The following is a 26002-nucleotide window of genomic DNA, read 5'->3' as shown; positions in this document are numbered from 1 at the left end:
GCCGGGGCTGGCGGGCTCTTTATTGGGGCGCTTCGAGAAGCGCAGGCGAGGCCCTGGGCAGCGCTAGGGCGGCCGAGACTCGCGAGCCAGGCGGGAACGGGTGACTCTCTTCAGGGGGTTCGAGCGCTTGGTCTTGAGCGCGAAGCCGCGGAGCGGAGGCCGCGAAGGGCAGGGAGAACTGGGCCCCGAGCCGGGGTCTCCCGCGGCCGGCGAAGGAAGACGAGCGGGACTCCTCGCCAAGCGTCTGCAGCCGGGGAAGCCGCAGAGGCAGGTGCAATTCCAGCTTTTCACCTCCCAGAACTGGTCGCCGTAGTCGAATCTGCAAGGGGAAGCGGAGGTAGATGCCGTCCCTGTGACGCCCGCGCACCCAGCTGGGCGAGGGAGAGCAATAAGGGAAGCCCGGTAAAGTAACTTAGCTCTCCCCAACCTTCAAAGCAGGTGCCAAATGCGATCATTTCGCAGGCAAAATTGCACATTCTCTAAACACGGCCTCATCTTTATGCCCCCCCTCACTTTTCCCCAGAAGCCTTCAGGGAGGAGGGAAACCCCCCTCCCCCTAATATCTCCTGTAACTCTACAGAACTTGTAGACACAATAGAAGGAGAGGCTTGTTGGTCTATGGTACCTTAGCAACAAATCTGGAATTGCTAGTGCCATTCCTATTGCTCATGAACATTTGTCTTTTAATAAAACAGATTAGTCAGAAAGTTAATTCCTTAATTAATCGGCTATCAAATTCCTCCAGGGAGCTTTTTGCATGGTCAGCCATAACATGTGTCCCTGGGTAGGCTTAGAGCCGCAGCATCCACTGCTCTCAACGGGGGTTGCCCTATAGCAACTGGATCTGGACCAGGGTCACTTACCCAAGTTCTTCACCAGCTTGGATGGCTCGTGTGCTGAAAAAGGCAATCCCAGGGATGTCGTATCCCAGAGCAACTTGTAGGGCCACCAAGTTGGGTTGACATGAATGATTTAGGAAACGCCCCACATTGCCATAATAGCGCCCATCGAGGCAGCATTGTTGCCCATCCTGCAAGACAAAAGCTGTGAACTCAGAGCTACTCTGGCACTGACCCCTTCCTAGAAACAATGGGGACGTATGAAGCAGTGCCCTTGCTTCCAGCTCCCTTCCCCCCCAGTCACATCCCCCCCTTAAGGCAGATTCTACCTGCATGTCCACCACAAAGTAGTAAGTGTCTTCCTCTCGATGTGCAGCCTCAGTATTGGAAATCAGCTCCCCGAAGTACCTGGTAGTGAAAGAGGTGGGTTGCTCTGCTCTTCCTCCCAGCCCCTCCTCAAAGGGGCAGCAAAAGAACCACGCTCCAGAACTCACTGGCAAAGGAAGGCTCCATGGGGCACATCCTGCACTGTGCGCACACCCCAACCTTTGGCAGCTGTCCTGTAAAGTTGGAGCTGGGTTCTGCAAGTAGAGGAAAGGCCTCTGATTACTCCCTTTGCAGAAATATGTTGTTGTATGGCAGCTGTGGGAGGACAGATCCCACCCAGCTCATACAGGTGAACTGGCCCTGCAGGGAAGAAGAGCTGCCCAGAGTGGTTTGTGAGCATCTTGATCTGATGGAATGTCAGTAAATCTCTGATGATGATGATTGCCTGTCGGGCCTGGCGCTTGCCAGGGTCACCTAAAACTGCCCCCGGTATTCCAGCAGGAGCCAGGACACCTCAGCACACTCACCGGAGCCCACGTTGCACCACCCGGTTGGGGCAGGACCTGGGACAAGCACAAAGCATGCTGCATTCGTAGATGGATCCCATCTCAGGGGCTGTGCCAGTGGTATCCAGCCTGAGTTGGCCACCCTGCATTGGCAAGGAGAAGCTGGCTGATATTCAAGAAGGGTAACACCCCCTCAGTAGGGAGAAGTAAGCCTGGGCATCTCACCGTGAGGGTCCAGGAACACTGACTGCGCAGGATGCAGGGACAGCTGGCCACAGTGCAACCTCCATCGCACCGGCAGCCCTGAAATTAACCAAAGCAGCAGGAAAAAGATCAGTCCAACACATGTCCCTCTCTGCAGAGAGAGCTGGCAAGATGTGAATCCACCAGGTACCCATCGGCATCCAGCCACGTTCTGATCCCCAAGGGTGGTAGAACAGCAGCTGCATGAAGAAAGATGCTTCTGGTGATTTTGCTGTTTCTTACCACAGCTGCTGTTCTTCCCACAAGGGACTGCAGCCTAGATCTGGCCTTAGCCAACACAATTCTACTGCTTAGCATGGAATGTGGAAGTTTTTCTGGCAAAAATTAATAGTTGGTGCCACTGAAAAAATAAGTTTGTTTTTATTTCATTTCCATTGTGTACCTATGGCTTTCAGGAGCCCCGTGGTGTGCAGCAGTTACCACTTCTGAATCAAGATTACCTCTTAAAAACGGAGTCACTAAATAGCCTTTAATATTCTCCTTTCTTCAAGCTATAGAGAAACTACTATGGGTAAAGTCTTCCCAAAATGATGAAAAACCTAATATGGAGAGAAAGGATCCACCCGATGCTTGTCCTTTCAACTACAGTTGGTTAAGGGATTTCACTCCCCATATTAAACTCTCAATAATGGAAGAAAGTGAGTCTCAGTAAAAGAACTAGGTATCTTTTGCATTGCATTTCTTTTGTATTGGGCTGAACAGTTTTCTCTCACACACCAACAAAAAACAAAACCAAGAATGATGACGTATGAATCTCTCCTTAAAATATTAAATATGTATTTTATGAAGTGGATGTATTGACTCCAAGAAGGCTAATCCTCAAGTAAGAGGCCCCAAATCTCATCCTCATTTTAAGTAATAAGGCAAGTTTTGAGAAAGCAAGCTCACCAAAGACTGAGAGAGACGTTGCCCACAAACCTTCCCCAAGTGGGTAGAACAAGGAATAAAGGCAGCTGGAGTGGAGACTGCAGGGCTTGTGACATACAGCCCTCCTGTCTGAAACCAAACAAGCATTTGTCTGCAGCAGAAACAACTCACTGCTAGTGATCATGTGAGGGGCTCTTGGGGCCAACCAAGGAAATGCTGAAGTCAAGAGAGAAGACACTCTCTTCAAAGAGTATGAACAAAAGAGGCCAGCAAGAACAGCTTTCAGAAAAAAAATCTTTGCAAGCTTTTGAATCTTCGGTAAGGAGAAAAGAGGCTGATATTGGAAAGGGGATGTAGTTATTATCTGCAAAGAAGACGCTGACCCAAATCTGGGCCAGTCATACTGCATATGCTGACTCGCAAATGCCAGTCTTCTGGGAGCAAAGATCAGAAAGGGATAACACAGCTGCCAAGGTTCACCAGGCTCCCAGACAGGTATTCTTTCCTTCTCATCTCTGTGGAGACTGATAATATCACAATGAATTACTACCAATCTATTCTCACAGAGTGAATTACTGGCTTTGGAAATGGGGTTAATAAAGGTTAGTTTTCTAGGATTACCTGGGGGATGGACTGAATTCCCTCAAAAGAGCCTTCTCCTTTAAAAAAAAAATAAAGGAAGAATAAAAACAAAATTGTGGTTTGTGCCATCCACCAAATCAAATACAAGATGTTCATGATGCTTCTTATAAGGAAACTGATTCTCTCAAAGGGCATTATGTTGTAACTGATAGGGCTTTAATTACCCCGACATGCGCTAGGAGACAAAAATGGACCTCTTAGCCTGTTTTGTGGTAGTTTTCTCCTTCAGAAGGTGGAAGAAACCACAAAAGGATCCATTTTTGATTTGATTTAAGCAACAGGAATAATTTAATCAAATAAGTGGCAGTAGCAGAAACCCTGGAAGACAGCAATAATGTTGGAGATCTTGATTTTAAGTGAAAGTAAACTGGGTATGCGGAACACAAATATTGGAATTTTTTTTTTTAATTTATATGCCGCCCTTCTCCGGAGACTCAGGGTGGCTTACAATGCGTTAAGCAATAGCCTTCGTACTTTTGTATATTTATACAAAGTCAGCTTATTGCCCCCACAATCTGGGTCCTCATTTTACCTACCTTAGAAAGGATGGAAGGCTGAGTCAACCTTAAGTCTGGTGAGATTTGAACTTGCAATAATTGTAGGCAGCTGATGTTAATAATAGTGCTTTAGTCTGCTGCGCCACCAGGGCTCTTCAGAAAATTCATAATCTACAGTCAAATCCCAGACAGGAAGCCTGAAAGATGGCATACATTCCTCCAAAGAAGGATTTCAAAATTACAGTTGAATTCCAGCAACAGGGAAAAGAGAAGATGGTATAAAAATAAATGTGATTACATAAGAAGCTCAAAAATGTTAATTATGGGCATACAAAAATAAGAGAAGGATTAGGAAGATGGAATTTAAATGTAAAGACAAATGTCAATGCAGAAAGTTGTAAAATTGTATATAACTGTTAGTTTTGTATTTTAGCGTTTGATATATGTGTATGTTCTTTTTTCCTTTTTTGTATTTCTTTTGTTATTGTGTTTTTGATTTTTAAAAATGTAAAATACCTAATAAAACTATTTTTTAAAAAAAGAAGAAGCTCACTAAAAAAATCTGAAAATGCCCAAAGACTTATCTTAGCTATGGAAAGGCCACCGAGGAAGCATACAGTATATACAATACTTTGATTCAAAGGATGCTATCACAAAAGCTAAAGTTTGGTTCCTGCCGTTCCACACATACACACTCACAAATGCACACACATGTGCCCCAGATAACGTGATACAAATGCTGGGGAGGCATGCCTGCTCTTCCCATCCCAAAGGAAGCAAGGAAGGAAAATCTCTTACCTGACTTTGATCCCAGGTTTTTGTGGGAAGAAGCTCTGAGCCTGATAAGATGTTCCCTGTGATGTAGAGGAAATCCCTGGGACAGGATTCCTGGTCTACCATATTGAGGCAGGGAACGGCAACCTGCTCGAAGCCCCGGGAGATGTCCCTGGGAAGAGAAGGCATGGCAGCAGGCGGGCAGTGCTGAGCGCCGTCCGCAGTCTGAGAAGTGCCCGTCAACTGGGAATATATTTTTGTGAGATGGGTGGCAATATAGACATGATGGGCAGAAGAGAGGGAGTGAGAAAGTGTGACTGACTCACCTGCTGAGTATCTGCTCTACCTGACCTGGCAACTGGGCAGAGAAGGCCTGCAGAGCCCTGCAAGAGGGGGAGCTGAGCTGGGTGCATTGCTGGGGCAGCTGCCCTGCTTTGTTTTTCAGAGAGACTGCGCCACAGGCCAGGAAAAGGCTGCAAGATCAGAAGGAGGTCAGGGCCCTGGGCTTTGTGGCCCTGAGGAGAACTCCAAAGAACTCCATACAGTCAAAAGCATCTTATTTCAAAATCTCTCCCATTCCACAAGAAACCCCTCCCATCCATCCTTGGAAATCTTGGGACACAGCTAGGATTGGAATGTCCCAACAACCAAAATGGGTTTCTCACCAAGAGGGATGAGCGTAGACAACTGCCCCATAGACCTAAAAGACTGAGCAATTAACCCAAAGGCAATTAAGCCTTTGGAGGAAAGGCTTCAGCTTTCCTCCAAAGCTCTACCCTGTGTAGTGACCTAACTATGTGAAGATCCTCCCGCCTACTTATCTCACCTGAGGCATTCGTGGCATTTCTCTTGGGCTGCCAGGTGAAGAGGTGAGTTACCCAAATGGTTTGTTGCATTCAAGTCTGAGCCAGCTTCCAGCAGCATCCTAGCAATGGTGGGTGAGCCGAAATAGGCCGCCCTGTGCAGGCAAAGATTCCCCTCCTACATGGGGTCAGAAGGGCAGAGACCCACAATTGAGTTGGCTGAAGGCCCTGTTCCGAGCATATTTCTTCTTAGGCAGCCCTGAAATCCCAGCCCCTTGGGAAGAGCAGTGGGAGAGGGAGAGGCCCTCTGCCAAACTGCTCCCCTTCTCAAAGGTTGGATAGATGAGATCTGCAGACCACTCTGATGAAGGGAAGAACTTCCAGATAAGTAGAACAGGGCTGGGTCAGTCTGGAGGGCTGTTGAAAAGTTGCTTCCCTTTGTTGGACAGGGCCCAGAAGTAGGGACCCTCTGCCCCCAAGACTCCCTCCTTTATCTTTGCAGGGTTGTTGAGGCTCAATGGCCCACTGCTACAACATCCACGAAGCTGAGCCTGGAGGTGCAGTTGGAACTAAGCCAGGTGTGACTCTGTGGCTCTTTGGGGCACCTGGCTGGGTCTTGCCTCTTTCCAGCCCTTTCAAGATGCAGCCCTCTTGGTTTGTATGAGGCAGTTGCTGGATGTACCCCCTTCCCCTTCCCTTCCCCCACAACCCCTATCTTGCACACACTTTGTCACGGACATCTGGGTCTGCCCCATGGGACAGCAACAGCTCCACCAGTCTCTCGTGTCTGTATTCTGTGGCCCAGAAAAGTGGGGTTCTGCCAGTGGCATCCTGGAGGAGAAACAAATGACCCAAAGCAAAGGGCAGTCTCAGTGGATGCAGGAAGGGAGGAACCCCCCCCCCCACCGGGTTCTTGCTGCATTGCACTACCTGGCTGTTCATGGCCCCTGTTCCCTGGGAGAGGAGCTGCTGGGTCATGTCATAGCAACCCTTCCTTGCAGCTGCACACAAAAGGGCCGCCGTCTCATCTTCCTCCTGCTACAGGAGATGCTCAAAACAATTAGAAATCTCCCGGTTTATCTTGCATTGACACTCGCATACACACGGTTCCCCCAACTGGCCTTGGTTGAACTCAATTGCTGGGCAGGACCTCAGTTTAAGCAGAGGCAAAGCTGAGCCAGGCAGCCTGAATGAAGCCTCTCACCGGTGCTTTAGAGGCCAAGAGGAAGGGAGGCTGGCGCCATTCTGGAGAGCTTTCGGCCACTCCCTTGCTCCCCTTTACCTGTCTTTCAGGAGACTCTCTGTTAAGGCCCGACTCTTTGCTTTCTGCAGGGAGGAATTCACAACAGATACAGAGTGATATATTGCTGCAGGAGGCTGGGTCCTACCCCACCCCCTAGAAAGCAGCCGGTTATATGCTGCCTGGTGGATTATGGACCACCGGACTTGCTCTGCATCTGAGACAGTCCATCCCCACCTCTCAGTTCTGCCCCCCATTCCAAACTCAGGTCTGCCTCACCATTCAGGCCCATGCTGCTTCCTAGCAACACTAAAAACTGTTAAAGAATTCAGCAGTGATGGACATTCCACAGAATGGTCTTGGGTTCTGCTCAGGCTGGGTAGTACAAGAGGGAGATCTTACCAGAATATCTTGGTCCTGAAAAGTACCATTGCCACCTCCTCCTCCTCCTCAGGGGACTGCTGAGAACATTTTAGAGAAGACCTTCCAGGCACAATGCACTGTCCCTAAAGATCTGCTGGGAAGCCATGGAGCTCTCCCCTCCAACCCTCTTGCATTTCTGAAAAGAGGGCAGGAGCGAGGAGCAGCCTTCACTTGGGCTTCTGTCTCCGTGGGGCAGCCACCGTTGAGAATGCCCATGACTCCCTTCAGATCCTGGGCTCCTTATGGATCTCTGCCCTCCCATGCTAGCAGATGCGTCATAGCTTTGCTTCAAGAAGCCAAAGCAGCTTCAGACTCTCCTGGGTCTCCCACTCTGGCCCCAAAGAACAACTGGACAGAAGTGCAGCTAAAGCTCTCATAGCTCAGAGGTCTTCAGGGGCTGCTCTGAGCAACTTTCCTTCTAACTCTACCTGAAAACCCGGAAGAACCAGCAGAATAGCCACGGGAGCCCCAAGCTGGAGGGCCTTCCTCTTGACAAGGAGAACAAGGGCTCCTTCAGGCAGCAAGGTCAGAGCAAGCAAGTTGGCAGGTGGAGGTTCCTGGTCGTGATTGGCAGAGCCATTCACCAAGAGCCACGTGTCTGGGCACAGGGGCCTTATCAGGGCCAGCCCTGCTCTGCCTGGCATCTCTGGGTCCGTGTTGGTATGCTGAGTTCCACTGTTCACACCGCCATGGGTTACCTGCTGCTCTTGTGGCTAGCCATAATTTCCCTTCAGCCTGCGAGGACACAGGTGGACAACAGCTGGGTGGAGGAAGAAAACATCTTGGTGCTGAACCAGCACAATTTTGCCAGGGCTTTGCAGACATATAAGCTACTCTTGGTGGAATTCTGTGAGTAGAGTACTGGTGGAGAGGAGGAGGAGGAGGAGCATGGGAGGAACCTGGAAATCTTCATAGGGCTCTCTTGGGACCTCTGTAAGGCAGATGCCACCTTATTGCAGGGGAGAGCAGTCTTCTGGGGGAGGGGCAAACTTCCCATTTGAGTGAAGAGAACTGAATCTGCGCAAGTCTCAGGTACCAGGCGGTGCCATCATGGTGCCATTTATGGCCTCAGAAGGCAACCCTTGTTCTTCCTGCTCCCTGCTGCTTTGGGGACAGCCAGTACACAAGGCTGTACCTGTTTGAACAAACTATCCCACAAACCACAAATCGGATCTTTATATAAAACAGCATTTGTTCCCAAAAGAGCCAATGGCCTGCAAATACCCCAAGCCAATCCCTATAGCAGCTTAGATTGGAGAACATACCAGTGGTGAAATGTAAAATTTGTTACTACTGGTTCTGTGGGCGTGGCTTGGTGGTAGTGGGTAGTGACTCGGTGGGTGTGGCCAGCTTTTTTTTTTTACTTTTAAAAGCATTTTTTCTACAACCTTAAGAGGTTGCAGAAAAAAAATGCTTTTAAAAGCCTCTGACGATCCCAGCTGAGCCGTGCGATCATCAGAGGCTTTTTTTTTTTACTTTTAAAAGCATTTTTTCAGCCGAAGAGGTTGTAGAAAAAATGCTTTTAAAAGAAAAAAAAAAAGCTTCTGATGATTGCGCAGCTCAGCTGAGCATGGGCAGGGATTTTTGCTACCGGTTCTCCGAACCACCCGCCACCATCACTACTGGATTGGGCGATCCGGTCCGAACCAGGAGCATTTAACCCCTGGAACATACAGAGTGGTGCATATTTGGCACAAGGTGCGCACCATGCCTCCCACTACCTGCACATCTGGCACTCATTCTACGAGCCTGACAGTTAGTTCTTGGCCAGCTCCAAGCAACTGCTCTTTGTTACAACTTCAGTTGGTAGAGGTTGGCTCTCACTGGTCTTAATACACTGGTGTATTGTGAGCCGTCCTGGGTCTTCAGAGAGGGGCGGCATATAAATTGAATAAATAAAATGAAAAAGAATAAAAATAAATAAAATCCAAAGTCCCTCAAGTGACCTGTGTTGGTATGCTGAGTTCTTGGGCCTTGGAAGCTGTCAGACCCACAGAGAAGCCAACCTCACCTTTGTTATAACCTTAAGCACTGCTCTTATCTTGTCCTGCAATGCTCGAGATTGGAGATGTTAGTGGTTGGGTTGGTTCGGCCTTTGAGCTATGCCTCTTTCCAATGATGCCCTGCAGGAAGAAGCACTTTCCTTTTCCGTCACTCAGTCTCACTAGGTGCCGCCACCCCCCCACCCCACCCCCCACCCCAAGATTCTGGTATAGAGAGAGAGGAAAGGACTATCACTCTCTTGCGCATCCCGATTTTCAGCTGCTGCTCTTCTTGATTGCCTCTCTTCTCTCTCCCTCAGACGTCCCCTGGTCGAGGCATTGCCAGGCCCTGGCCCCAGAATATGCCAGAGCAGCCATGTTGCTGAAGGAAGATTCCCTAGTGAGACTGGCCAAGGTCGATTGCACCCAGGAACAGACACTGAGGGCAGAGTTTGGAATCACGGGCTACCCTGTCCTCAAACTCTTCCGAGATGGAAACCGCACCCACCCCATGGATTTCCCAGGTCAGCCAGGAAGTGGGTGAAACACAACCAGCTCTAGCAGAGGAACCCACTGCAGGGGATTAGCAGAGGAGAAACCATCACCAGCATCTTCCTTGGAATCTGATGGAAACCTGCCATTCCTAGACCTTTGCAGTGGGCACCTGCCAGCACCTACTCCCTCTCCCTCTCTCTCTATGAGCAGCCCAGTCTTTTGTTTCCCTTTTATTGTTATCGAGTAAGCATGGTTTTTTTTCAACAGAGGAGCAGAATATCTGTTCCGTGGACATTACAGTAGTCTTTCAGCCACTGCTCAGATTTCCCCATATTCTCTGATAAGTGCCATGGTCCTTTTGTTCAGAGTTGTTGGTGAGGAAGGGGGTTGACAGGCATCCTCTCAACTCCTCCCCTGGTTCCCATGCTAGGTGAGCAAGAGGCTGCGGACATAGTGGAGTGGATTAAACGGAAAGCCGGGCTCAGTCTGGTGCTGCTCAAAGACGTTGATGAAGTGACTGCTTTTGTGAATCTCCACAATGTTGCGGTAGTTGGATTCTTCCAGGTAAATGACATCCCATTCTTTTCCCTTTTGAAGCTGCCACAGGCAAGACATACTTTCTCTTCCAAATTTCACCCCTATTCACTCCCTGAACTGGAGGGGGCGCCTCAAAAATAACCAGAGCCTTTGAACCTTTTCCGGGGGTGGAAGATGTAACCAGGGATTTCAGTTGTTGTCCAGGGGCAGACTTTGTCCAGAAAGCAAAGGGTGCCCTCTCTCCTGGCCTCACACTGCAGCCCTTCCTCTCTCCGTGCTGGTGATCTCCAGAGTTGCCTCTGCCTGTCCCGTTCTCTCTAGGATCTGCACGATCCAGATGTGGGTCTCTTCAGTGATGTGGCCAGTGACACTCCTGAGATAGCCTTTGCCATCACGGACAACCCGCTGCTCTTCCAACAGTACAATATTACTGAAGACACCATCTGTCTCTTCCGGAAGGTAAGATGGTGCAAGTATCTTCAAGATGCTTTTAAAGGGATGGTGCAGCTGCACTTCTGCAGAAACTGTTTCCTGACTGATATATTTGCAGGATGGTCAGCGGGTAGATTTCTTGCCTGACACAGAGCTAGGCCTGGATGGAAAAGACCTGGCTCAATTCATCTCTGTGCAGAGCCTAGACCTGGTGATGGAGTTCACAAATAAGGTCAGGCAGCTGAGCTCCCATCAGGGAGACCACAGCCTCCTTGCTGGCAGAGGCAGCCCCTCCCCTCTCTCTTGCATGTGGTGGCATCCATCAAAGGGACTGCAGTGGGCAGTTTATCCATTGTTGCAGTGTGGGGGCAACTCCTTCAGACCTGCTGTTTTGCTACCCTGTGCAGGAGCCCCCTGCCTGTGTCCTGTTAGGTCAGGATAATTCAAAGGTCAAAGAGGAGAGGAGGAATGCTCCAGACCTTCAGGATGGCCCGCCTGCTTACCCCAGCTGCACCATGTGTGCTTTTTGTGTCCAATGGCTTGAGGTCTCTCTACCCAGGGGAGGTAACTGCCAATGGTTTCCCCCTAGAACTCCTCCAAGATATTTGGGGCAAAGATCCCAAACCATTTGCTGCTCTTTATCAACAAGTCAGTGGATTCCCAGCTAGGGCTCCTGGATTCCTTTCGAGAGGGCGCCACTGCATTTCGGGGTCAGGTGAGTCCAGGAGGGAGATGGGAGAGCAGGTGGAACTGCTCCTGCGGAGACCATGCCCTCTCCCTTCCTCTTTGGAAGGCAGTTCTACTCTTGCTAAGCCAGCTAGGGGGAGGGGAAACCCAGCTGGCTGTAATGAAACAGCCACCAGGGCAAATTCGTACCCATCATCCGTGGCTGGGGGCTTCTGTCTGAGACCACAGGTGCTTTTCCTGCTGGTGGATGTCAGTGGGGAAGGGGCCGGCGTATTGCAGTACTTCGGCCTTAAGGCCCACGATGCTCCCGCCCTCCGTTTCATCAATATTGCGGCCAACAAAAAATACCGGCTAGCCACAGAAGGACTCACGGCTCATGGCCTCCACACCTTTTGCCAAGAGGTTCTGCAGGGGAAAATTCAGGTGGGCAGTCTTTGACATCTGGCAAAGGGGGGGTATCACCCTGGTGCATGTGGACATCTGGGGAGGAAGGCAGACCCCCTAGCCAGGTCTTCCTTATTCCGTCTCCAAGACCTGAACAGGAAAGGCCCTTCTGGGCATGCTTCCGGGAAAAAGCTGCAGATGCATTTCCATGAAAAAAAAAAAACCCAGGCGTCCCCCATCCCCCCCAAGGCCACACAGTTTAGGACAAACCAGAACATACCCCTTTGCCAATTAAGTACTACCTTTCTCAGCAGCTGAATCTCTGGTTTGCCTTCTCTTCCAGCCCCACCTGATGAGTGAGGAGATCCCCAATGACAGGAATGAGAAGCAGGTGAAAGTCGTGGTGGGCAAGAACTTTGAGCAAGTTGCATTTGATGAAACCAAAAACGTGTTTGTGAAATTCTGTAAGCATCTGGACCTCAAACACAGACAAAGCTAATGCTAAGAGAGACCCTGGAGGGCAGCTCCAGGAAGTGGAGGGTCCCTGGGCAAACCAACTAGCCAGATACCTCCCACAAGAAAGGCCCGAAGGCTCACATATGAGGCCACAGCCCCTCTGTGCCCAGTCAGACTTTCTGGACATCAAAGCAAATGGGACTAAAAACCAGTCCTGCTCCACTGGCTTAAATGCGTGTCTGAAACTGTATGGATAGCTTTTCTAAAGGTCCCAGCATGGCCTGAGATTGGGGGTGGGTAGTTTTTATGACCACAGGGCCTGCCAGACGGGTGTACAGTTGCATACCTGCCCAAAGGGTTTTACCTTTCCCAGAAGCAATTAACTCTCAGTCGGGGGGGGGGGGGAGAGTGTTGTATAAAACACCAACTGAATTCTTCCCCCCCACCCCCGCCTGCTGGCTGCATTCCAGAACAGGCTTTGATGCAACTGGGACAGTCCCACACTGAATCCCCAACCAAATGTTAGATTTAGGCAGGTGGATTGTGCACTGCAGCCACAGACAATCCGAGCCCAAGCTTGTGCAACTCACAACCGAGGGCAGTGTTCAGCATTTCTAATCTGAGAATATCTGCCTCCACAGATGCCCCTTGGTGCCCCCACTCCAAGGCACTGGTCCCGGCCTGGGAAGAGTTAGGAGAGAAATACAAAGATCATAATAATATGGTCATTGCAGAGATGGACGCCACAGCCAACGAAGTGGCAGACCTGACCATCCGTGGCTATCCAACCCTGTACTTCTTTCCCGCTGGGCCGGGCCGGCAGGTACAACAGCATTTGGCCTGTTCTAAAGACATGGCTGAGGGAGGAGGACCTGGCTGCTGGTTGGGGGAAGAGGGAGGTGGGGCCATGCTGACTGAGGGTTTCCTGCCCAGGTGATTGAGTACACAGGTGGGAGAGATCTGGAGAGCTTCTCGAGGTTCCTGGAGGGAGGATGGAAGGTCCTCTCCAACAAAGAGACTGGAGTAAGTACCAGACCCCTACAGAAGAGGGGCTACCCAGCTTTCCCACTCAGCCCAATGCAAAGGGAAGGTTCTGTTTAGAGAGGCCATTTGGAATGCCTGGAAGAGTCTTTTCCTCGAGGTTCCACCTGGACTTTGGGGAGACACTCCTGGGATGTCTATGCTGTAATTCCCAGTGATATAAGCCAGCTTCTAGGTCTTGCTAAAATGTGGATTCTAGTCCTTGGTTCCAAGGTTCTCAATGAAAATTCATGCATGGTACTTTGGACAATCACCCTGAGAGGGAGGGAGGGCAGGGAGGAAACAGTATCCCAGTCTCAAACAAAGAGGGGCTTCTTCCTCAGCCTGCCTTCTTCCCTCACCTTCACTTCAGCCTTAGCTTCCTAAGTCTGTTTTGCAAACAAACAGTGCTGTGCCTATATGCACAGTGGTTGCTGTTGGAGAACAGTCCATACCTGGGTACTTGAGTAAAGATTGTCTCTGCTTTTCTAGGCTGCTGAGACCCCCAAAGAGCCACAGCACGATGGGATGAATCCACCAGAGATCACAGAGTCCAGGGAGGAGTTATAAATCCTGATGGCCCCCTCCTGAGCCTCACTTTCTACAGGAGGTCCCCACAGCGTCATAAACAATATAAAGACCTTGAATTTCAAAAGATTGTGTGAAACTCACGTGTTTCAAGCCAGGCATACAACCCCCCAAATAATCAGTTACTTTCCTATATGTGTTTCTACTCTATGGGCCCTCTCAAATACTTTCCAGAGCTGGTTCCTTCCATGTGAATCCATCCACTCTAGTCCCTTCCCTCGCCTTGCCCTGCCACAGAAAAGCTCTGCAAAATAATCCGCGGGGCAGCAAGGGTAGCCTGGGCAGAAGGCAGCTGGTTGGTGCCACTTGTTGCCAGCAGATGCATTAGTGTCTAACGAGCCATAAACATGACTGCTACAACTCTCAAAATCAGCACACCTTCAGTCTTTCTGGTGCTCTGGACAAGGCAGCAACTGAGGCCCGGCCTGACACCAAAGCAGAGTCAAGTCACAGGCTCAGAGGTCTCCTAGTCTGCACCCACTAGGAAGATCAAACTGCTCCAAAATCTGAGAAGTCAACCCTCGCTTGACCACTGGTCAATCCTCTCCCCTTGAGAATCGAATTCTCAGCTCGTACAGACTCTGTGGAGCAATGCACGCCCAGAAACCATTGGAACATGGGCCTTTATTCCATTGTTGTACCTGTAAAAAGATCAATCAATACAAGTCAACGTGAAAAAAAAGTTCCAGAATTGCCAGCCATTTGCTCAGCCGCTGAGGCCTGAGCCTTGTTTAGAAAATGTACATATCTACAACTGAACCCTTCAGAAAAAGGGGAAATGAAGATCCGGCTCCAGCCGGGCACTACACATTAAAATGTCCATCCGATGCGGAACACAACCCCAAGGCCAGAACCCAAACCAGGAAGGGAGCAAGCAAGCATGAGGTTGGAAGGCACTCGGTGACATTTGCAAGGGGCAGGTGCTGGTGGGGGCAGTCTTGAGGGCTGCTCCACCTCCTCTGCCATGGATATGTGGAGCCCAGGTTGTGTGTGTGTGTGTAGCATGGGGGAGGTCAGTGAAACAGGAAGACTGACAGGCAGGAGAAGTACACAGTTCAGCAAGCAGAAGAGACATCTACTTCTGCCATAAGCCCACTCTCCCCCCCCTCCTCCAGCTGTAGAATGGCAAGAAAATGAGAGAGGTAGCAAGGCATGGGGTGGTCCTAAGCATCTTGGAGTCTTCCTCTGCCCCTCGACAGCATCTGAATAGGAAGACCTACGAGGGGAACACACCAGGTGTGACAAGGTGCAACTCTCATCAAGTAGGCCTCATTCCAAGGCTATTTAAAATGCAAACCAACACCTTGTTCAGTCTGCCTCCCACAAGGGTCTCCAGCTTCTGGCTTGGCCCACCGTCCCATGGTGGAGGTGGCATGGCCGTAATATTGCAAACCCGGGATCATCTCAAAGACAGCCTTTGGTGCAGCTTCTGTCAATAGCTGTGTAATGTTGTAACCCAGCAAGCTGAAGATCCTATATGGTGTGGAGAAAGTTGTGGCTTCCTCAGAGAAGACAAGCAGCAAGGAAGAGCGCTATGGCTGCCAGACCTTTTGGCTCACCCGGGTTAATCAATCTTCTCTACCTTCCCAATTATCTTCTCTTCAAAGATAGGCAGGACTGCATCCTCCTCTTGAACTTCTTCAAACACAACTCCACAGTCAAACTCATCACTGACTTTCTTGAAGTAATACCTTTAAAACAGGGATGGGAGGGCAATTCATAGGAGAAGGTTTTGCCCCAAAGGGACCATCAGCTTTGCAGACACCCCACAAGGTGGCCATCTGGGAGATGCTTCTAGGGGAGTTTGCTATAGCAAACCCATCTAGGACCATCTATAAAGCACCAGAGCTACAATAATGACCCCAGCCCAGATATCTAGAATATCAGAGCCCCATTTTTTCCCTTTCGTCTTTGTACTTGCTTAAGAAAACTAATTCTCCATTTTTGCTAACCAAGTAGATCACATAGGCAATTTGTGTTTTAACTTTAAGCTTTCTTCATTTCTCACCCTAGTCTTTTGAGAGGGAAAGCACTGTTTTCTGAGCCATTCCCCAAGTATCACCACCGAGTACCACCATTGAGCTGTGGTGGCGCAGTGGTTAGAGTGCAGTACTGCAGGCTACTTCGGTTGACTGCTGTCGGCTGTCTGCAATTTGGCAGTTCAAATCTCACCAGGCTGAAGGTTGACTCCCTCCTTCCGAGATGGGTAAAAATGAGGACCCAAATTGTTGAGGGCAATAGGCTGCCTCTAAACTGTTTAGAGGGAGCTGTAAAGCACTGTAAAGCTGTATATAGGTCCAAGTGCTACTGCTATTGCTATTCTGCCTCTGGATCCCCAGCTCATCAATATGATTCTCCAGCTACCAGGAGTTGTTGTTTTGCTCTGGGCTGAAGGGAGACTTAAGGGAAACCCAGGGGAATGGGTGCATGCCGACCTCCCGTGCCAGTTCCTTGCCCATTCTTACCTGTAATTCCCCTTCTTGGTCAGCAGTTCCTTGAACTGGCCCAGCGTGACCACCCGGCCTTTGACAAGGGTGCGGTAGGGGATCGGCTCTCCACAGAAGTAATATGCCACCACAATATTCTCACAGGGCTGGGAGAAACCGCCGCCCAATCTCTTGGGTGCCTTCATTCTAGGAGGCCAAACACAGAGTGAGTGGCAGACATATTGCGGCACACCTGGCTGGCTGTCTCAGCAAGGGAGACTCCTCTTCGGAGGAGACTCAGCACAAGAGCAGCCAGCCGCAATGAGGGCATATGGGAGAACTGGTGCACCAAAGGGGGTCAGGACTGGGGAGAGCAAAGGGGGGGACAAAGCTTTCTTGGGGAGAAGCCAAACCAATCCCTGGCAAGACCATCAGCAGATAGAGGTGCCCCGTTTTTGCAGATCCTGCTTCCTCTCTCTTGCTCCAGCCTTAACTGGGCAGACAATTTCTGAAACTGATGTTAGAGAGGTGCATTGCTTGTGGCACCCCAAGGCTTCTGACTGCCATTTCCCTCAGTCTTTGCCAAAAGCCCTTCACCACAGGAGTTGTGGCAAAGAAAACCAGGAGGAGAGTCCTCTTGCCTCTTTCCAAAAGGCCCGATGTGCTGCTAACAGTTCCAGAAGGTCAGCCTACTCTCTCTCAGCACCCCATTCCAAAGAACAATAACGGCAGCAGGGACAGCCCAATTCCTCTTCTCCTGGCTCAGCCGATTCTGCACTCAAAAGTCTGGCAAGCTAAGAGTAACTGATCCTTAAATTCTCTGGGGACTTCACTCCACGCAACAGCCTCAATTTGGAAGCTGCTTGCAACCAATGCTTCCATAGTCTCTATGGGAAAAGAACAATTCCCAACCCCTGCAGTCTTTCCGCTGGCTCAGCCACCTTGGGCACAGTAGCAAAGTGACTCTCCCAGCAATGCTACCACGTGGACACCTTTCTCAAGCCCCAACTCAAAACAAACAAACAAAAATCACCCTTGCAGGGAACCCAAAAAGAATTTTAAACCTGACGGGAGTCACAGACCTGAGAACTCAATCAGCCCAAATAATAACGGCTCCTTCATGGGCCATTACGAGCCCAATCTGTGAGAACCAGCTGGACACCCCACTGGAAGCTGGGCGCAGAAGGGCTGGAAGAGGCTATGAAACACAATTTGGCCCAACAGCCATCTCCAACCACCAGGCTAGCCTGGGGAGGACGGACTAGCTTTGAGAGAAGAGGAAGAAGAACCTAAAGAACTGCAAAACAGACTCTGAGAGACCCAGGTTGGAAACGGTAACTACATTCGGCACTGCCACCCAACTGCCCTAACAAATGAATGGTCACCCTGGATAATCCCATGAACATATCGGAAGAACAACATGGACTTTAGACAATTCTCTTATTTTACTCTTATTTCCTCTGATCAAGGATCCATTTCAGGGGCCACAAACCAAGCCTTTCCAGCCTGAAAGGCTTGGGAGAGGGGATGGGGGGAAGAGAGAAGAAAATCAGAAGCTTCACTGCCAGCCAAGTGGAGGGGCTTTTCCACCATGGGCGCAGAGAGTACCAACCGGTCCCTCTTCTCAGCCTCTCATCTTTCTCTTCTGGCTTCCTGGCCTTCCAAACCCGCAGGGGAGATCCCTGGGCCAGGAGGCAGCATAGAGAGGGCCTGGGACATGCATAGCTGGAGCAGCAGCAGGGGGCGCTCCTCATGTTCCCGGCACTGAAGTGGGCCAGGCCCAGTTCCTTTCCCTGGCAAGCTCTACCCTCAAAAGGCAGCTCAGTGGGGCCCAGGGGGAGAGTGCGGGGCAATGGTGGGTTTCAACCAGTGTTATCCCAGTTCGCATCATGCACGCGCTTCGCTCGCACGCACACCAAACTTGCGCTCCACACAAGCGGAGTGTATTATGGAACAGCTGAGACATGGCAATCCGCTCTGCCGCGCCTTTCAGCTAGGCTAAAAATGACCAAATAAAAGTTATCTATAACACAGGGATGGGTGGGAGGGCCAACCTAACTGTCAGTGAGAACCGGTTCGCTCTCAGTTCACCATCATCGCTACCAGTTTGTCCGAACCAGCCCAAACCAGTAGAAACCCACCACTGGTGGGGGGGTTCCTGGGGCAACTACCAGAGAGGTCCCTTTCCTCCTTCCTGCTTACCTCTGCTTGGCAGCTGGCTTGCCAGTTCTCTTCTCCTCCTCCTCCAATCGCCGTCGGGCTTCCTCCAGCTGTGTCAGAGGGTTGGGAGCAGGGTTGGGGGGCATGGTTGGGTCCTGGATGAAAGGGTGGGATGGCTGCACAACATTTCGGAATGAGATCCAGGGGTGCACAGCCATAGGGCGATCGATGGGAACCGGGCGGGGTGGCTCGTGAGCCAGTTGCTTCTTTGTACCCGATGAGCTTCAAGGAAAACAAACAGAAATTGACGGAGTGTCCCAAGACTACTGTAGCAAACCACAGATGAGAGCAGCAAGTAAAGCAGAACTGCTGGATAAAAAAGACCAGCCTCCAGCTGCCTGTCCGAAGCAGATAGCCTTATCACCACCACCCCGAGGGAAGACAGCAACAGCAGGTGCTTCCGTCTCCCGCTTGAGGAGAAGACATCCTCCCCACTCAGACATGGGAGGCTGGGGGGAGGGGAGAGGGATCTGCAAAAGGTCTGCAGTGAAGGCTTCCAGGACTCCGAAAAGAGTCCCTCAGGAGCCCAAGCTGAGAGGAGGATGAATCTGAGAGCTGGTTCTCTCCCTTCCGCCTCCTGCAGTACAGAGCAAGCCCATCCTTCCAGAGCCCAGTGATAACAAAGGCCAGAAATCAAGCAACATTGTCTGTTCTTAGGTGAAGCATCTGGGAAAGGGGGCTACAGCACCTTGTTTGCTGCTCCGGTTGTGGAAGGGAGAAATCAAACAGCAGGGAGGGTAGCCCAGAGCAGCAGTTCTGCCAACGTGAGACTCAGCACCAGATGCCCATTTCATCATCTTCCCCAGGCAGCGTCTTTGGTTTGGCTTCACAGCCATATGCAACCTTGGCACCTCTACCATTTGCCCACATTGGAATCCGACATGCCTTTCCCCTCCTGACCCCACTCACCTGTGGGTCGTCTTCCGATGCCTGCTGATCTCCTTTTCACCTTCTATGATCCACTGCATGATCTTCTGGTTCCTTTCCAGGTCTTCTGGAGACCCAGGCACATCGTAGCTGGCACCTTCATTTTTCCCAGGATCTGACTTCTTGGCACTCCGCTTGGCGAGCAAGCCAGCTTTCCCACTAGCCAGAGGAGGAGAGAGAAATAGGCAGCTGAGATCTTCCTCTTGTCACTTCTCCCAAAGCATGGGAAGAAACAGCGCTTTCTGGGGCCAGCCTGGCCTTGACCCTACTGCAGCCTGGTTCTCCCAATACCACACCAACTGCCCTGAGAAGCTGAGGCAACGTCTGCAGCCCCCTCTCTTCCTGCAGGGCTTCAGCAAGCTAAGAAAGAAGCACTGTAACCCCCCGCACTGCACGCAAAGGCTCTAGCGGAGTGCCGAGAGGCTCACACCCACCCTCAGCCCTGGAAACTCCCTGGGACACTTTGGACTAACAAGTTCTCTCAGCCCCACCTACCTCACAGGGTTGTTGTTAGAGGGATAAAATGAAGGGAAATATCCACCTAAACTGCCTCGAACTCCTAGAGAAAGATGAAATATAAATCTGACTAATAAATAACAGCCAAATTCACCTGTAGGCCATGGCATCCAGAGGGCCTGGGGCCAGGCCCATGCTCTCCCCGTAGGCCCGGGACTTGGTGGTACAGCTGTGAGGGTCCACACTCCAGGAGAAAGGGCCCTGCATGCGCTGGCTGGTCGCTTCTTCCGCTGTCTCCTTGGCTTTCAGTCCGGCATGGTGATGGACCACATGGTGATAAACATGTTTGTGGTGATAAAGGTTGGAGGTCTCCAGCTTCAGTCCGGACTTGCTGGCATGCTTGCTGTGGCCCAGTGGGATAGACCCCGTCAGTCCATGCAGCTTGCCAACAAGCCCACTGTCTGGAGATCGGGGTTTGGGGGATTGGCAGCCGGGAGTTTTCATCACTCGCTGCACGTGCTCGTCCAGAATGGTCTCGGGGTTCTCTTCGTGAGCATCGCGCACCTGCAGCTCAGCATAGCGGGGAGCAAAGTGGGGCAAGAGCTGTGTGGGGACCAGCTTGTGGTTCATGAGGGACGGACCCAAGGGGAGGTCTGCGTCTTCCCCTTCTTCCTCCTGTCACAAGACACAGTCGTCAGGTCAGGGCCTAAGGCAACCTGGGCAGAGGGGCCAGAGGAGGTGGCAAAACCCAGGGAACAGGGAGGCAGCCAGGAGCAGCTCCCCTTACCCAGCAACAAGGGAACTCAACCAAGCCAGTCAACTCAAAAGCCAGCTGAAGCCTTCCCATCCAGGGCAATAGCTTTGGATTTTCAGGCCCAGCTCCTCCCCCACCCCTGGCTTTTCTGGAGTCCCCAGGTCCTATTGGGCAGCTGCTCCCTTCCTCTAAGAACCAGGAGCGTGACAAAGGCAGCAACTTCACTCACGGCTTGGACGCGTTTCAGGCGTTCCTCCAGCTTGGCCTCTGCTTCCCGGTCCCTCAGCACTTCCTTGAGGCGGTTAATCAGTTCGGCAGCAAATTTCTGGGGTTCAACATGAATGTCCTTTGGCATTCGGTAAGTTCGCTGTGGGAAAGAAGCATCGGTGTGCAAAGCAACCTGGCCCTCCGTCCTCCCTGGTCTTCCTTTTTGGGGAGGAGCAGGGATAGTTTGAGAATTTCCTCCTGATCTCTGTGCCGAAGCAGAAAAATTGCCTTTCTCCTATGGGTCATTCTGTCCACGCTCAGAAGTTCCCCTGCATGGCAACCCTTCAGAGCAGCAATGGCCAGCTCACCATTTCTCCCCCCCCCCCATCTGCTTCCGAGGTGCTGCCAGCCACCAGCCTCCCAGAAGTTGCTCTCAAGCAGCAGGGACCCTTAGACTCTGGGAACCTTCCACAAAAGAGCTGAAACGAGTGGCATCAGCTGGCCTGTGCAGTGCCCGTAAAGACTTGCTTGGGGACAGAAATTTCCAGGGACAGAGAGCAGAAGGATTCTGTCTCTTCACTGGCCGAATAATTGTCAGAATTCCCTCTCCACTCCAGGTGGACACATGAGGCTCCAGACACGCCGACAGACTCCACCAAGACAGCCCATAAGCTTCCTCTGGCACCCAAAAAAAAAGAATCCAGACAGAATTTTTTTTGTGGGGGGAGAGGGAGAGGCCAGGTTTGGAGGCACTCACTAAGAAGGGCTAACTGCACCAGCTGGGAAGGGCTTGTGGGAGAGAAAAAGGGGCTCCAAAGTGGGGAGCAACTTTGTAACTGGGTTGACTCAATCTGCTGCTGAGCCCTCAGGCCAGAATCCGCCTGCGCAGCAACTGCTAGACGCCAGGAAAGGAAGACCCTTGGAAACAGGGCCACATCCCCAAAGCGCTTTCTCCCCCTTACCGGAATGTGAGGTAGTGGCACACGTCCATTTGCTTTGGCGCTTTCTTGCATCTCTCTACGATGCTGCTTCCGCAGCCGGTAAGGGGGAACCCCGTCTCTGCCATAAGGAAGCCACAATACATAAACTAAAAGGCTGCTCAGGGGAGAGCCACCCTGGCCAATGCAAGTATGCAAAGCCCAAACACCCATCCGGCAGACCCAGAGCTCCTCTGCCCGAGCAGGACAAAGAGCCTGCCCCCTCCCATTGCAAATGTCCTCCCTCTGTTATGTTACAAGCACCGGTAACACTCTGTTTCCAGACCGGTAAGGAGCCAGGAGACATTTTTATAACCAACACAGCTGCCTTTCTAAAGATGGCTGCTGCGGGCATGGGCCCATGGTTAGAAGAGCTGCTGGAAAGACTGAAAATCTGCCCAGAGACAACCCACCCCCTTGGTTCCACCCCATCCTTTCCAAATACTCACAGGCTGCTATCAGTCAGTGACATGGTGTCAGCATCACTGGACATGCTGTGCTGCTCACTGTCATTGGCGCTGGTGGCTGGTGCCAGGGCATAGCCGGTGTTGACATAATACGAATGCCCTGTCTCCCTCCAAGGCCCAGGCCTGCCAAGAGAAGACCAGGCAATGCTCAGAACCTCACAGCACTTACATCCATGCCGGGAGGACTGTCCCCAACAAAATCCATTCATGCCCATCAGTATGTCGGGGGAGGACAGAACAGAGTCATCTTGGACCACAAGATGGGTGGCGGATGGATGGATGGATGGATGGATGGAAGGAAGGAAGGAAGGAAGGAAGGAAGGAAGGAAGGAAGGAAGGAAGGAAGCGCAAGCGTCCATATTATAAACCGATATTCTAAACATTATGATGTTCCCCACTAAAGAGCTCTCATTCTTCTTTAAAGAACTGCTAAAATGTTAAGACTTTTATGGAGTCCTTGGTATTTTCTAACCTTAGTCATTTGCTTGCAGATGTTTCATTATGTAACCAGGTAACACCATAAGTGCAAGTAAGTGGGGGGTTTACTGGCTTGCCCCCATCTACTCAACTGATGTTGCCTAGTTGTGTAATGAAACACCTGCGAACAACCAGACTCAGAAAAGACCAAAAATTATTGTAAAAGGTGCAGTAATGTTTACAAAATTTTGTAACTGTCTTTATCTATTGAGTTTCTTAGGTAATATGAAAAAGGAAAAAAAAGAGCTATGACAGTTTTACAAAATTGAGCTTGGCAGAGCCAAACAAGTCTAGTTTTTTGCAAACTGAGACCAACTGAAGCCAAGTTCTTATTCTTCATTCAACAGCTTTTGCGGTGAGCATCTGACATACATCACTGCCCATGTTCTCTACATGTCCAAGGCCAGACAGCTTCATGTAGCCTTTGGCCAAAAAAGACCAATGTACCACCCCCCCCCAAGCCCTTTGCTGGTGAGGCAAGAGACCTGGATCCCCAATGTGGGTCTTTGAATGAGGAGAATGGCTTTCCTGAGCAGGATATGAACTGCTTTCTGACAGCCAGGAAGGTCAGCCTGGACTGAAGAGACCAACAGATGATCTGACAGATGAGCACCTATTGTCCCCACCTTCCAGCTGCAAGCATCTTTGCCTCCAATCCTGTGGTCAGGTGAACAGGGGCAAGCTGTAAACAAAAGCATCCTTGGGACTGTGGCTCTCACCTGAACTCCCTCCCCTCGCTGTAATGCCTGGTCCTGGGGGCTGGCTGGCTGGTTGTCTCCAGAAGGAGCTTCTGGGTGAATCTGCTGGAGGAGGCAGACTCCGGATCAGCTGCCACCTGCCCCTCCTCTCCTTCCATGATGTCTTGGTCACATTTCCACTCCTCATCCTCATTCAAGGTGGGCAGGTACCCAGGCAGCCCCTTCCCTGTCCCGGACCCTGAACTCTGATCGCTGTGCACTTTTGGGCTCTCCCCACCTGTCCTTGTATACTCCAAATAAATATCCGACTTCAGGAACAAGGGATAGGTATTCTCTTCAATCATGGACTGGATTTCCGTCTGGGCCTGGTCAAACATGGCCGGGTCAATAAGTTGCTTCAGAACACAATCTTTGATGAAGCTTTTAGTGGCTGGCTTGACCTGCTGGGACACGATCCCGTTATTATCAAGAATGTATTTCTTGTAAATGGCTTTGGCCAGCTTTAACCTTTTCTCCTCCTTGGAGTCGCAGGGCGCCAGCTTCCTGAAGCCGCTGCAGGCAAACCAGAAGTCCAACAAATCTGCACAGCTCTCGTGCTTCAAAAAGGTCCGGAAAAGGTGGATGCCGTCTTGGTCGTCCAGCAAGGAGTGCAAGGACTCTGCCCATCGCAGGTAAGGCGGCGTCGGGGAAGCGCTGCCCTCCGGCTCGTAGCCCAGGTCGAGGTCTGGACGCCGCGGGGTGGCGGTGGTCGTCTCGCCTTTCCCTCCGTCGCCCTTCCCGGCCGAAAAGCCGTGGCCGGGGGTCCGCGGGTCCGCGGAAACGAGGTCGCCCTCTTCCCCGGGGACCGGGGGCCTGGGCGCGTCCTCGGTGAAGCCGCCCCCGAGGTCCAGCGGGAAGCCTTTCTCCTGCGTGCTCATCTCGCGGACGGGGCCCGGCGGCGGCCCGGCTCAGCGCGCCAGCAGGAGCGAGGGGCTCCCGCTGCAACCGTGGGGAAGGCCCGTCAGAGGCGAGAAGGGGCGCTCCTCCCGCGGCCGTCGCAGAAGCCGCCCGGGCGAGCCGCTCCCCGCCTCCCCAGGCCGGGCCCGCAGCTCGCGCCAGACCGAGGCCGCTCCCTTTGTCCGCCCGGCCGGCGGGAGCGGCGGCGGCGCCGGTCAGGCCGCGCACGTGGGGTCGCGACCGGATGGATCCCCCGCTCCCGCGGACTGGACGGGAGGCGGGACGAGGCCCGGGACACTCAACGGAGAGAGGCGGGGGGGCGCCGCGGCCCAGGCGAGGCTGAGAGGGGAGCGGCGCGAGAAGGCGCGGGGCGCCGGCCCCCCATGGCCCCCGGAGCTGTGCCTGCCCGGCCCGGCCCAGCGCAGTTCTGCCGACGGTCGGTAGCGCCTCGCCCTCGCGTCCGCCCTTCCGCGGCGAACGGCGGCCCGACAGCGCCCCCAGTGGCCCGGAGGATCCCGCGGTGGCCGGACAGGAGCAAAGAAAGGAAACCCCGGCACGCTTTCCCTGTGGGCCGGCGCCTCAGGAAGGGCCCGGCTGAAGATCCTCCAAAGCCCCCGAGGGCAGAAGAAGTAACGGGTAGCAGATCATTAAAGAGAGATCCGACTTAGAACTACGGAGAAATTTTCTGACAGTGAGAACCATGGATCAGTCATTTTGCCTCCAAAATTCAATATCGGGCTAATGCAATATCAGGTTTTCAATTCAAGTGTATAGAACATGAAGGATGTGTGCTTCTGTTTTATTTTTATAGGTATACTGTGCACTGAAGATGGCATTTAATTTCGTTGTACGAGGTGCAATGACAATAAAGCAAACTTAACTTAAAAGTTGTGGGTGTTCCTCTCAAATACTGGAGATGTTTAAGAAGAGATTGGACAGCAACTTGTCTGGAATGGTATAGGGTCTCCTGCTGGAGCAGGGGGTTGGACTAGAAGACCTCCAAAGTCCAACTGTGTTAATATTATTACTGTTACATTGACTAATTTTCTCTCTGACAACTGACCCAAGCACTACTCCAGTCCCCCCCCCCAACTTGGGAATGAACAAGCCTTTTATTTCCTCTGATCAGGAATCCATCTCCATGACCTTTCTGACCAGAAACCAAGCCTATCCAGCCTCAGAGGATTGGGAGAGGGGATTAGAAACTTCTCTGCACTGCCAAAATGTTATGGGTTGCTTCTACCAGCCAAGAGGAGGGGCTTTCCCACCATGGGCACAGAGAATACTAACAAGTCCCTCTTCCCAACCTCTCATCTTTCTCTTCTGGCTTCCTGGCCTTCAAAACCCGCAGGGGTGATCCCTGGGCCAAGATATGCATAGCTGGAGCAGCAGCAGCAGGGGGCGTTCCTCATGTTTCCAGCACTGACCTGGCCCTGGCCCAGTTTCTTTCCCTGGCAAGCTCTATCCTCAAAAGGCAGCTCAGTGGGGCCCAGGGGAAGAGTGGGGGGGTTCTTGGGGAAAGCCACAGCTCCAGCAGAGTGGTCCCTTCCCTCTCTCCTGCTTACCTCTGCTTGGCAGCTGGCTTGCCAGTTCTCTTCTCCTTCAATCGGGGTCAGGCTTCCTCCTGTGTCGGGCTGCGTCAGAGGGTTGGGAGCAGGGTTGGGAGGCGTGGTTGGGTCCTGGATGAAAGGATG

General features: G+C 51.7%; 3 protein-coding genes across 5 annotated transcripts; 1 reads left to right on the top strand and 2 right to left on the bottom strand.

Moving 5' to 3' along the window:
- Position 1: 1 nt before the first annotated feature.
- On the bottom strand, positions 2–7139 carry LOC117679441 (histone-lysine N-methyltransferase EHMT2-like). Its single transcript, XM_060684030.2, has 13 exons — positions 7039–7139; positions 6802–6845; positions 6450–6557; positions 6246–6350; positions 5543–5697; positions 5043–5189; positions 4741–4888; positions 1898–1975; positions 1694–1815; positions 1334–1420; positions 1169–1247; positions 864–1030; positions 2–319 (listed from the first exon to the last, which is right to left on the bottom strand). Exons 1-13 carry the CDS (start codon positions 7049–7051, stop codon positions 64–66), a joined length of 1509 nt encoding a protein of 502 aa, XP_060540013.1. The 5' UTR covers positions 7052–7139; the 3' UTR covers positions 2–63.
- Positions 7132–13830, top strand: PDIA2 (protein disulfide isomerase family A member 2). Of its 3 annotated transcripts, none has more exons than XM_034441348.3 (11): positions 7132–7707; positions 9485–9688; positions 10090–10223; positions 10518–10655; positions 10747–10860; positions 11218–11343; positions 11544–11738; positions 12043–12163; positions 12797–12978; positions 13089–13178; positions 13668–13830. In XM_034441348.3, the coding sequence occupies exons 2-11, from the start codon at positions 9541–9543 to the stop codon at positions 13743–13745; spliced, it is 1326 nt and encodes a 441-aa protein (XP_034297239.2). In that variant the 5' UTR covers positions 7132–7707; positions 9485–9540; the 3' UTR covers positions 13746–13830. The 3 variants fall into 3 exon arrangements, with proteins under 3 accessions (XP_034297239.2, XP_034297237.2, XP_034297238.2); XM_034441346.2 differs by having other exon boundaries at positions 7132–8031; XM_034441347.2 differs by lacking the exon at positions 10747–10860 and having other exon boundaries at positions 7132–8031.
- A 537-nt stretch (positions 13831–14367) lies between these two features.
- AXIN1 (axin 1) lies at positions 14368–24810 on the bottom strand. Its single transcript, XM_034441339.3, has 9 exons — positions 23394–24810; positions 22180–22320; positions 21716–21812; positions 20776–20913; positions 19947–20467; positions 19319–19495; positions 18392–18631; positions 16229–16396; positions 14368–15454 (listed from the first exon to the last, which is right to left on the bottom strand). The coding sequence occupies exons 1-9, from the start codon at positions 24287–24289 to the stop codon at positions 15328–15330; spliced, it is 2505 nt and encodes an 834-aa protein (XP_034297230.1). The 5' UTR covers positions 24290–24810; the 3' UTR covers positions 14368–15327.
- Between the last annotated feature and the right edge of the window lie 1192 nt (positions 24811–26002).

This window comes from Pantherophis guttatus, chromosome 14 (genome assembly GCF_059756535.1).
Source record: "Pantherophis guttatus breed Tessera chromosome 14, ASM5975653v1, whole genome shotgun sequence".
NCBI lineage: Eukaryota > Metazoa > Chordata > Lepidosauria > Squamata > Colubridae > Pantherophis > Pantherophis guttatus.
The sequence above is the reverse complement of the archived record's forward strand: the minus strand, read 5'-3'. Positions and strand labels throughout refer to the sequence as shown.